Source organism: Salarias fasciatus, chromosome 11 (assembly GCF_902148845.1).
Source record: "Salarias fasciatus chromosome 11, fSalaFa1.1, whole genome shotgun sequence".
In the NCBI taxonomy this organism is placed as follows: Eukaryota; Metazoa; Chordata; class Actinopteri; order Blenniiformes; family Blenniidae; genus Salarias; species Salarias fasciatus.
The window spans coordinates 34,558,492-34,570,512 of record NC_043755.1 but is presented as its reverse complement, the minus strand read 5'-3'; the positions used below and the strand labels follow the sequence as shown (position 1 = coordinate 34,570,512).

At 55.7% G+C, this 12,021-nt stretch overlaps 1 protein-coding gene across 1 annotated transcript; it reads right to left on the bottom strand.

Annotated features, from left to right (window-relative positions):
- Positions 1-2,000: 2,000 nt before the first annotated feature.
- gramd1a (GRAM domain containing 1A) lies at positions 2,001-11,659 on the bottom strand. Its single transcript, XM_030103597.1, is given in 21 exon segments — positions 2,001-2,237; positions 2,331-2,451; positions 2,809-2,916; positions 3,214-3,225; positions 3,460-3,544; positions 3,613-3,715; positions 3,717-3,841; positions 4,865-4,968; positions 5,333-5,475; positions 5,544-5,662; positions 6,059-6,205; positions 6,547-6,706; positions 6,777-7,044; positions 8,954-9,072; positions 9,714-9,794; positions 10,216-10,311; positions 10,408-10,511; positions 10,585-10,669; positions 10,820-10,840; positions 10,926-11,133; positions 11,424-11,659. Coding segments are annotated over 21 exon segments (2,451 nt in total). The 5' UTR covers positions 11,570-11,659; the 3' UTR covers positions 2,001-2,141.
- Between the last annotated feature and the right edge of the window lie 362 nt (positions 11,660-12,021).

The window sequence follows — 12,021 nt, the reverse complement described above, 5'->3', positions numbered from 1 at the left end:
GTTCTGAGCCCGTTCCAGTCTAAACTGGACTTAGTTTAAAAATAAAGGATTAAAGCCTGACCAGCTGGTATCCAGGTCAAAACAAAGCTACCAGACCCGGTCCTGGACCCGACGCAGAGCCCCACGTGGTTCTGGACCTGGTTCTGGACCTGGTTCTGGACGTGGTTCAGTTTGAGAAGAAAGAAAAACCAGGAGCCGCTTCGTGTTTTCCATGTTTTTCATTTCTCTTCACAGTGCTGCATTCATCAGCCTTTACAGGAGCTCCTACCCCCCCCCCCCCCCCCTCCCCCTGCCCCCCCCCCCCAACCTGCCCCCCCATCCCCCCCGCTGCCCCACAATAAATACGGCGGCCGAGCTTCAGCATCGCCCGCAAGCGTCTGCAACCGCCATGATGAGGAGCAGAGAGGAAGAACCGGTCCGGACCGGACCGGACCGGACCGGTTCAGATCAGGGAGGAAATGAAGGCAGGACCCAGGCGGGAGAGAGAGAGAACCGGGCGATCGAGCAGAGAAAACAGAAAGAAGGTTCCAGAGGGGAAAAGAGAGCGAGAAGCGGGTCTTCCCTTTCCTTCCTCCTGATTGGTCCTCAAAACAAACAAGGTGTGAAAAAGTAACGGAGAACGTCAGGTTCAAGGTTCTCTCTCACACTCACACTCACACTCACACACACACACACACACACAATTATTACATCCTACTCTGAGAACATTCAAAAGGTTCTAGAATCACTACGGTGGTTATTGCTGCGAGCGGCCACCGGGGGCGCCGCCAGGCCGGCGTGCACGGTGAGAGTGGCGTGCACGGCGCCCGACGCAGCCGCCTCCGCTAACAGGTAGAAAACGAGCGACGCTTCAGGAGGAGAAGATTCTGGAGTCTGACGTGAGAATCTGCTAAAACTCGTCCAGGTCCCTGAACGCCTCGCCTGCAGCCTGAGAACCCGACATTTACCACAGTCCCTGAACGCCTCGCCTGCAGCCTGAGAACCCGACATTTACCACAGTCCCTGAACGCCTCATATGGTTCCAATGTCATTTGTTCCAACAGGTCCCTGAACGCAGCACGCTTCACTCATCAGATCAGCTGCTGATCCAATGACGATGCTTTTTTACCGGGTTCCTGAACAACATCACGTAACGGATTATGTGTTCCTGAATCCAGTTGGATCAACACGCGGTTCAGGGGCATTTCAGGAGAACGCTAAGGTTTCCTGAGTTCCACCAACACAGCTCAGGCGTTTCTACGTTCTCCTGCATTCATGTTTGAACTCACACACTTCTCCTACGTTCCCTGAACGCCTCGCATGTCTCCTCCACCACCTGAAAGTGGAGCTGCGGCGCTTCCTCAACAACTCCAGCATTAATCGGAGTGTCCCTGAACGCCTCGTGAGTCTTCTGGTAGGTGATGTGTTCAGGTAATGCAGGGAATTTCCGCTTTATTTTCTAGCTTCCCGCGGCTCCTGAATCCGGGTTCCCTGAAAGCCTCACGAGCATCCGCAGCCTCTGAGAGCAGGAGAGGGTTCCTGAACACACCGCTCTGTTAACCGGCGCTCCTCGAACGCACCGCGGTTCCGCTGCTGTGTGAGACGTTCAGGGACTCGGGGTGAGTCGTACTTTATGGCCGTTCGCTGATCGTGACTGATCGGCTGCTGCGTGATTAAAACTCCAGATCCGGGTTTTCTGGACGACTGAATGAAATGACTCACGTGGAGGCGGAGCGATCGGTCGGAGTGATCAGAGTGATCAGAGTGATCGGTGGGAGTGAAAAACACCGCAGTGCTGTTGAAACGTTTCGGAGGACGACTTCCTGTCGCTGGCAGGAGTCTGGTCCAGCCTCCTGATTGGCTGATGTCCTGCAGGTGTGTGTGGGTGGAAGGAGGGTGGAGGAGGGGCGTGGGGCGTCCGGGGGCGGGGCCTGAGGTGACTGGGGGCGAGGCATGGGGCGTCCGGGGCCTGAGGCGTTGGGGGCGGGGCCTGAGGCGTTGGGGGCGGGGCGTGGGGCGTTCAGGCCCACCAGTGGCCTGGTTCACACTATTTACACATGAGAGATTATTGCTGTGGTCCTCAGAGCCTCCGGTCCAGCCTCGGCTGGAGAGGAGGATTGTGGGTAATGAAGGCCCTCCGCGGTGCGTTCGGGGGCGGCGGTTCAGTCCTCCGTCGGCGACTCGGCGAGCGTGGCGGCGTCCTGCTGGACCTCCGGGACGACGATGCCGCGGTGGAGCTTCTCCAGAGACTGCTTCATCTGCGGGACGGACGGGGAGACGGGGGGGGCGGGGGGACGGTGAGGACGGGAGCAGAGGACGACGGACGGGCACGGAGGACACGGAGGACGCACCTGGTCGAGCAGAGTCACGGACGACTGCAGGATCTGCTGCCACTTGCTGAGCTGAGCCTGATGGAACTGCCTCTGCAGCTGCAGCACCTGAGCCCACTCCGAGGCCGTCTGGGGGAGGGGGCTGGGGGGGGGGGGGGGGGGGGGGGGGGGCAGTTTCAGTGATGGAGCCTGAAGTCTTCAGCAGCCCCCCCCCCCCCCACACACACACACACACATATTAACCCCCCTCCCTGTTACACCCAGAGTCACGGAGCTGCTGAAGCTTCCTGTCAAACAGAGACATCTAGTGGACAGACACTGAGTCTGCAGCGTGTCCACCGCTCTGCTGCAGAGCGTCTGGAACTGTACGTCTCTGTACACTGTCCCTTCAAATAAAGACTAAACTAAACAAAGACAGTGGTGTGTTTGTGTGTCAGTCAGTCAGTAACCTGTGTGTGTGTGTGTGTGTGTGTGTGTGTGTGTGTGTGTGTGTGTGTACCTGTCTGCTACAGAGTAGGAGTGCCAGGTCTCCAGGGTGTGAGCAGCTCGCTCCAGAGCGTACAGCTTGTAGAACAGCAGCATGTTGAGAGCGACCAGAACCACCAGGCTGAAACACACACACACACACAGGTTACTGACACACACACACACACACACAGGTTACTGACACACACACACACACACACACAGGTTACTGACACACACACACACACAGGTTACTGACACACACACACACACACACAGGTTACTGACACACACACACACACACACAGGTTACTGACACACACACACACACAGGTTACTGACACACACACACACACACACACACACACACACACACACACACACACACACAGGTTACTGACACACACACACACACACACACACACACACTCATACAAACCTGATACAGATCCTGAGCAGAGGAAAGGAAGAAAAAGAAAAGAAACGTGAGGAGAAAATGAAGAAGTGAAGGAAGTCAGATTGAGGAGGAGGAAGAGTACAGACTGTAGCAGCAGCAGTAGCATTAGCAGCATTAGCTGTTGTAGCATTAGCAGCAGCAGTAGCATTAGCAGCAGTAATAGCATTAGCAGCAGCAGTAGCATTAGCAGCATTAGCATTAGCATTAGCAGTTCCACCTGACTCGTACATGAAGCTGACGATCAGCAGCACGGTGGACACTCCGGTCTGTCCGGCGGTTCCGGATCGTTCTCCCAGCTTCAGGTACGAAGCTCCTGAAACAGAGGCGGCGGTTAGAGGCGGAGCTTCCGTCCGACGCCAGCAGGGGGCGGGGCTGCCTCACCCAGCTCTCTCCCTCTCTCGCTCCTCTCCCCGCGCCTCGCTCGCCCCGCTCTCCCGGCACCGGCCCCGCCCCCCTCCCGGTCCCGGTCGGCCTGGCGCCGGGAGGCAGGCCCGCTTCCTGCGGCGCAGCGCCGGCGGCGTCTTGGCGGCGTCGGCGCCCACGGCCTCGGCCGCCGTTACCACGGAAACCTCCGACTGCAGCAGCGTCTCCAGCTTACACACCTCGCTCTCTGGAACAGGAGAACCTCAGTGAGAGAACATTCTAGAACATTCTGAAGGTTCCACTGAGCTACCTCTGAGAACATGATGAAGATCTGGAGGAGGAGGAGGAAGAGGAGGAGGAAGATGAAGAACAGGAGGAGGAAGAGGAGGAGGAGGAAGATGAAGAACAGGAGGAGGAAGAGGAGGAGGAAGATGAAGAACAGGAAGAGGAAGAGGAGAAGGAGGAAGATGAAGAACAGGAGGAGGAGGAGGAGGAAGAGGAAGAGGAGAAGGAGGAAGATGAAGAACAGGAGGAGGAGGATGAAGAACAGGAGGAGGAAGAGGAGGAGGAAGATGAAGAACAGGAGGAGGAAGAGGAGGAGGAGGAAGATGAAGAACAGGAAGAGGAAGAGGAGAAGGAGGAAGATGAAGAACAGGAGGAGGAGGAGGAGGAAGAGGAAGAGGAGAAGGAGGAAGATGAAGAACAGGAGGAGGAGGATGAAGAACAGGAGGAGGAGGATGAAGAACAGGAGGAGGAAGAGGAGGAAGAGGAAGATGAAGAACAGGAGGAGGAGGATGAAGAACAGGAGGAGGAGGATGAAGAACAGGAGGAGGAAGAGGAGGAAGAGGAAGATGAAGAACAGGAGGAGGAAGAGGAGGAGGAAGATGAAGAACAGGAGGAGGAGGAGGAGGAAGAGGAAGAGGAGAAGGAGGAAGATGAAGAACAGGAGGAGGAGGATGAAGAACAGGAGGAGGAAGAGGAGAAGGAGGAAGATGAAGAACAGGAGGAGGAGGATGAAGAACAGGAGGAGGAGGATGAAGAACAGGAGGAGGAAGAGGAGAAGGAGGAAGATGAAGAACAGGAGGAGGAGGATGAAGAACAGGAGGAGGAAGAGGAGGAAGAGGAAGATGAAGAACAGGAGGAGGAAGAGGAGGAGGAAGATGAAGAACAGGAGGAGGAGGAGGAGGAAGAGGAAGAGGAAGAAGGAGGAAGATGAAGAACAGGAGGAGGAGGATGAAGAACAGGAGGGAGTGCAGTCTTCATGTTCTACCCATGTGGCGGTAGTACTCCTCGATGCCGCTCCAGGTGTTCTTCTCTATCAGAGCCTTCACTAAACTCCACGGCTGCTTCCTGTAGCAGATGTCTGACGAGACCCTGGAACCCAGAGAACACCCTGAGGTTCTGACCCACAGAGAACCCCCCCACAGAGAACCCCCCCCACAGAGAACCCCCCCCCCCCAGAGGAGAACCCCCACAGAGAGAACCCCCCCCCCAGAGAGAACCCCCCCAGCACAGAGAACCCCCCCCCCCACAGAGAGGAGAACCCCCCCCACAGAGAACCCCCCCCCCAGAGAGAACCCCCCCCAGAGAGAGAACCCCCCAGAGAGAACCCCTCCCTTCAGAGAACCCCCCCACAGAGAACCCCCCCGAGGGGAGAACCCCCCACAGAGAACCCCCCCCCCAGAGAGAACCCCCCCCCCCCCCCTTAGAGAACCCCCCCCCAGAGGCGGGCCGGTACCGCAGGCGGCTCTTGGTCCTGCTGATGGCGGTCAGGCAGTAGCGGTGGACGGTGTAGAAGTAGTCCTGGTACGGGATTCCAGAGGTCAGGACCTCCGAGTCCACCACCAGGCACTCGCCCCGGGAGCTGCTCTTATGGAGGGTCTGCAGACGGAACGGCCGGGTCACACACACACACACACACACAGACACACAAACACACACACACACACCTGCGTCTCCACCACCGGGGCGGTCTTGGGTCCCAGCGGGTTGTTGAGGGCGATGGTGTAGCTGAGGACCCGGCTGCTGGTCCCCCCGGCGTCCTGCTGCCACTCGCCCACCGACAGCTCTGAGGGGAGAGCGGGGAACGCTCACTGCTTCACGCCTCCGGAACGCTCCGGAACGCTCCGGGGAACGCCGGGTTCTCCCAATATGGCGGTGAACAAAACGCCGCCATATTGGATTCCACAGGGGCGGCCTCTCAGACCTCCTGGGAAACTTCATCTGTTTTACCTAAAACAACCAGTCTGTATACGTTCTACCAAACATGCTGTGTTTTTACCAATGCTAATGCTAATGCTAATGCTAATGCTAACGCTGAGGCTAGCTGTGTTTCCCGGCACATTGAAAACTCAGCTGAGGACAACAAACCGTCGCCTCGACAGGATAGACGGAAGCTGTTAGCACATTAGCGGAAATGGGCTAAGCTAGCTTTGGCGGGAGCCGGCTGGGGGCGGAGCCTCACCGGTGAAGTGCCTCTGGGAGAACAGGTGCTGGATGAAGTGCGTGTCGGAGGAGAACAGCAGGTCGTGCAGCTTGTCCACGCTCATGCGCACCGCCGTGTTGATGTGCAGCCGCCCGCTCAGGTTGGAGCAGAACGCCTCCACCTCGCCTGGGGGCGGAGCCACAAACAACCCCCACCCGTCAGCCGCTACACCCGCGCAACCACACCCGACACCCGACACCGACCCAGCAAGTCGGCACAATCTGACGGGACTGAGACTAAACCAGATCACTAATCAGATTACAATGGTAATATTAATCAGATTATAACCAGATTATTAATCAGATTACAATGAGATCATTAATCAGGTTACGAAGGTAATATTAATCAGATTATAACCAGATCATTACTCAGATTGCGATGGTAGTATTAATCAGATTAGAATGGGATCATTAATCAGATTACGATGGGATTACTGATGGGATTAAGCGGGGCCTGGCGGGACTGACTCTCTTCCTGCGTGTCGGAGGAGTTGCTGGGGTCGGTCGGCAGCTCGTCGTTGTTGGGCAGGTCCATGGACGACAGGTTTCCCAGGCTGGCGGCGGCCGGCGGCGGCGGAGGCGTGGGATTGGCCGGCTCCGGCGGGCCGTCCCCGCCCTCTTCCAGACTCTGAGGGAAACAGGAAGTGAGGATCCGGAGGAATCCGGTGAGGAGGCGCGGGAGGAGGGGCGTGACTCACAAAGGAGGCGGCGGCCGAGCCGGGGGCGGAGCCAGGCACGCCGGGGGGCGGCGAGCAGGGGGGGCCGGCGTCCGGCGGGTCGGAGCTCGGTCTGCGGCCCGACGACGACGACACCTCGACCGGCGGGCAACAGGCGGACGGCGGCGGCGAGGAGCCGGGGGGGCCGCAGGGGGGCAGCGGGGGAGGGGGGGGCGACCCGCCCGACGAGGGGGCGGAGACCGAACTGAGCTCCAGCAGGTCCGACACACACACCGAGTCTTCTGCTGGCCTGGGGGGGAGGGGGGTCAGTCACACTGGAACACACACCTACAGCCGGAGTGTGTGTGTTTCCCCTACAGGCGGAGTGTGTGTTCTTCTCTACAGGCGGAGTGTGTGTTCTTCCCTACAGGCGGAGTGTGTGTTCTTCCCTACAGGCTATTGCTGGACAAAATTTCGATATCAATATATACGGCGGTATATTTTTATTCAATAACAGTGACCTGAGTTTTAAACAAGTTTTGGATATAGTGCATTACAGTCTGCGTTTCACAGTCACTAACTGCTGTCCACGGCGCCGCCGAGTCAAGCTGAACAGAAGCGCCGTGAGAGAGTGATCAGAGCTCAGCAGCCACAGCGGGCCGTCCTCGGCTCAGGCTACAAGCTGAGCTCCACCGCCGTGAGTTTGAGCTCCAAAATGAGAACTCCAGATGTAAACGCGACTGAACAAGCTTCCACTAGCTAATCTGTGGCCACGAAATCATAAATTGCGCACATGAAATAGTAATTCGTGGCTACGAATTAGGTACATCATTCACTGAACAGTCCAGTAAAGTTAGCAGCATGTTGACAGATGTGGACTTTCGGTCTCAGTAACTCTTTAACAAAACGTCAGTAACACACAGAGGAGCCTCCATCCCGCCGCTGTGAGCTGGACCACAGGCTGCAAGCTCATTTTCATTAAAAGTATCTGTCTGTCAAGCAGCAGAAACAATATTGATTTCTATGAGCAGCCGTCGTGCTGCGGGGTTCAGGGACCGTCTGCAATTTACAAGACGCTGAAACACTGAAGACAAACACCACAAAAAAAAAAAAAAAAGAAAGAAACAGTACAGGGATTCGCTGCCGTGTCACCATAATCACTACAACCTTAAAGGTGCCTTAAGGAGTTTGCGCGTTTTATGTGAAACAGCGCCCCCTGCAGGCCTTGGGCGTAATGCAGCTTAGTGAAAAACTCGTCCCTGTGGCTCGCGTGCACGGAAGAGAGGAACTCCGTCTTCGCTCATTTAGCAGCGCTCCAGTAAGATGTAAGTGTCTTCTCCCTGGTGGAGTCTGTGTGGAGCTGCAGTGCTAGAAGCCAGTCTGTTCTGACTTTCTGGAAGATCCTGCTCAGTTGTTGCTCACTAAGCATCTGGCGGAGTAATGGCGGACAAAACGAAACCTAACCAGCCGGAGCGCGCATTACGTCATTCCTTTCAAATTCTCCCCAAAAAAACTCTGGAGCCGGACCGGCACTGTGACTTTCAAGTGACAGTTTAGCCTGTTAGAGGTTCTGGTAATGAATCTGTCAGGGCTCATTGTACACAGCATGAAAAATGTGTAACATATTTATGGTGGAAAATAAGTATTTTTAAGGTTGTAAAACTCCTTAATGCACCTTTAAGTAATTCTGTACTTAACTTTAGTAATTCTGAGCACTTTTATTTTTCTTCCTGGTTGAAGCAGCTTCGTTTGAATCTATAACAACAACATAACTGTATTGAAGTGTAAAGTTGAAGCTATTTATATTGAAAAAGGTGAAACTTAGGTTTATTTGACAGTGATTTCATATTTCTTAAATAAAAGGTAAACATTTAATTTATTGTAGTTTTTAATTCTAAAACTTTATACTGGAGGAGCTTCCTGGACAGATACTTTCTAGTTCTACATCCTGTACATGATTCTTAACAGTTTTTCTGAGGCTTTTGTATTATTTATATCGATATCGGAATTATATCGTATCGACCGAAATTATGAACTATATCGTGATAACATTTTTGGCCATATCGTCCAGCCCCACTACAGGCGGAGTGTGTGTTCCCTGCAGGCGGAGTGTGTGTTCCCTACAGGCGGAGTGTGTGTTCTACCCTACAGGCGGAGTGTGTGTTCCCTACAGGCGGAGTGTGTGTTCCCTACAGGCGGAGTGTGTGTCCGTCACTCACAGTAAGCCGTTCATGTGTTCGGCTGTAGGGGAAACGTAGTCGTCGTCTTCGCTGGTCAGTCCGAGCTCGGTGCCGTAGCACTGGTGGACGATGTGCCACAACTCCCTGGGAGACAGAGACTGGACACACACACACACACACACAACACACACACACACACACCACACACACACACACACACACACACACAGGTTTGTATTTCTATCCCTGTGAGGACACTCATTGACATAATGCATTTCCTAGCCCCTGACTCTGACCCTGACCCTGACCCTGACCCTGACCCAGACCACCACACAGCCGAAGCCTAAAGAAAAGGTTATGACCTTTGACTGTTTCAGTAACAACAACATGGTGAAGAAAACACTGTTTCCCCTCATTAGAACCGGAAGAAGTCCACAAGGCACATCCAGCAGGTTTTCCTATCCTTGTGGGGACATTTGGTCCCCACAAGGATAGTAAAACCACACACACACACACACCACACACACACACACACACACACACACACACACACCCCCCCCTGAACACACACACACACACCTGTTCCTCCGGGCGCAGCTCTGAGGCTAATGCTAGCTAGCGAGCGTCACCGACACCTCCGCCCGGCTCTCTTGTGAATCTACTTTCTTGAAAAATCAATGTTTCTTTTGTTTGTTTGTTTTTTTTTCAATTTCCACCATGTTCTCGGTGCTTCGGCCCGATCGGAGCGTCCTGGCTTTGGCCCACGGGCCACATGTTTCCCACCCCCACCGTGGCGTACCTTGTCCAGCAGAGCGTTCTGCCACAGGCGGAAGATCATCATGAAGGTGCGATCCCTCGCTCCGAAGGAGGTGAAGAAATGCTGCTGAGAGAGAGAGGGAGACAGAGAGAGAGAGAGAGAGAGAGAGAGACACAAACAGACAGAGAGAGAGAGAGAGAGAGAAAAAGAGAGAGACACAAACAGACAGACAGAGAGAGAGAGACACAGACAGACAGAGAGAGAGAGAGAGAGAGAAAGACACAGACAGACAGAGAGAGAGAGAGAGAAAAAGAGAGAGACACAAACAGACAGACAGAGAGAGAGAGAGACACAAACAGACAGAGAGAGAGAGAGAGAGAGAGAAAGACACAAACAGACAGACAGAGAGAGAGAGAGACACAAACAGACAGAGAGAGAGACAGAGAGAGAGAGAGAGGGGGAGAGAAGCCGTCAGACGCTCTGTTTTTCGCCCCTCCCACCCAGGCTCCGCCCCTCCCGCCACAAGCCCCTCCCCTGAGCCCACCTTGTCCCCGTCGGTGCAGATCTGGATGGCGTTGGGGATCAGCTTGGCCGTCTTCTCTTTGGTCATGGACGTGACGTCTTTCAGCAGGATGGTGATCTGGACACGACACGTCCATGAGAGACAGTGTGTGTGTGTGTGTGTGTGTGTGTGTGTGTGTGTGTGTGTGTGTGTGTGTGTGTGTGTGTGTCTCACTGCAGTCTCCCAGCGGAAGATGTTGCTATAGAAACAGAGCCAGTTCTCGGACAGGTACAGGCGTCCCTGAAGCAGGATGTCCTTCTGCAGAGCGCACGAGTAATCTGCAGGAAGACGAGAGCCAGGCGTCAAACTACAGAGTGCCGGCGCCGCCTGCGGTGTTCCCTCGCCACTCACCCACGATGAGCCGCTCCGTGTCGGGAAGCTTCTTGAAGAGCTTCCGGAAGTCCTCGTTCCTCTGCTTGTATGTGGGACTGAGGACCTGATTGAGGACAGGAGGACGGGAGGACGGGAGGATGGGAGGACAGGAAGACGGGAGGACGGGAGGATGGGAGGACACTCAGAGCTCCGCCTCTCACACACTGAGAACGTGTCAGCGTCTGCAGGAAGTGGCGGCGGCGGCGTTACTCACATTGTACCAGCTCTGCATCTTCTGCAGGACAAAGACACACAGAGTGAGGGTCGGACAGTGTGTGTGTGTGTGTGTGTGTGTGTGTGTGTGTGTGTCCTGCAGGTACCTTGGCATTGCGGCTGAAATGGCGGGAAGCGAGCGGGTAGGCGGAGGACAGGGAGGGGGCGGAGGGGACGGAGGGCAGGGGGCTGTCTGCTGCTCCTCCTCCTGCTCCTGCTGGCCCCTCCCCCTCGCTGGCCCGGCCCCCCCCCAGCACCCGGCGCCGCAGGGAGGGCGAGCTGCCGGGCGTGCTGCGTGGAGAGTTACTGGCCGTGCTGGACAGAGACAGAGACAGAGACAGAGACAGACGGTGAGTTCAGGGACCCGTCACGCTGCCGTAAACCTCGGCCTCCAGTGTCCGAGAGGAGCTGCAGAGAGGCGGCGTCAGGCCGCCGCCGCCGCCGGCTCAGCCCAACGCTGCAAAGCTGCTTAGCACCGTCCAATCAGAGCGCGGCCCACCGAGAGCAGAGCGCCAGGTCAGGACCCGACGCACCAGTGTCCCTCTGAGGGTCCCTGAACACACCGCGCCGTTCCACAACCTCCCTCTGAGGGTCCCTGAACGCACCTCACTGTTACAGAACTCGTTCGTTCTCCCGTTTCCATGGTGACGGAGCCCTCAGAGGCCTGGCCTGTCCGGCGATCTGACGGAGACCAGAACCTCACTGGGTCCACTTGCTGACCCGCCTCCGTCCCGGTCGGGTTCTGCCTCATGCTGGTGTCGGTTCTTTAGAAAGACGTTCCCCCTGGAGCGTTCTGCCTGTTCTGCTCCGCTGAAACGGTCCAGGCGGTGTTTTGAGTGAACTGGTCTCCTGGTTAACTGGTGTCCTTTAGCGTTAGCCGCTGCCGCTAGCAGCGGCCTCTGGGCTCCGACTGGTCTGGTTCTAACGTCCGGTCAGAACCGGAACCTTCCCACAGTCGCAGACAATCAGACCAGTTACAGTATGACTCCGAGTGAAGAACGGCGGTCTCACCACTCAGCAGCTTCACGGCACAAACTGGGTTTAATCAACATTTCAAATCAAACAATCAATGAAAACGGCCCCAAAGTTTGATCCAGAATAGTGAAACCGTCTAAACGCTGCTCTGATTCAGACCTGACCGAACGGTTCTCCTCCAGAACCGCCCAGTGGAACCGGTTCCGGTCCAGTCCGACCTGGGTCAGA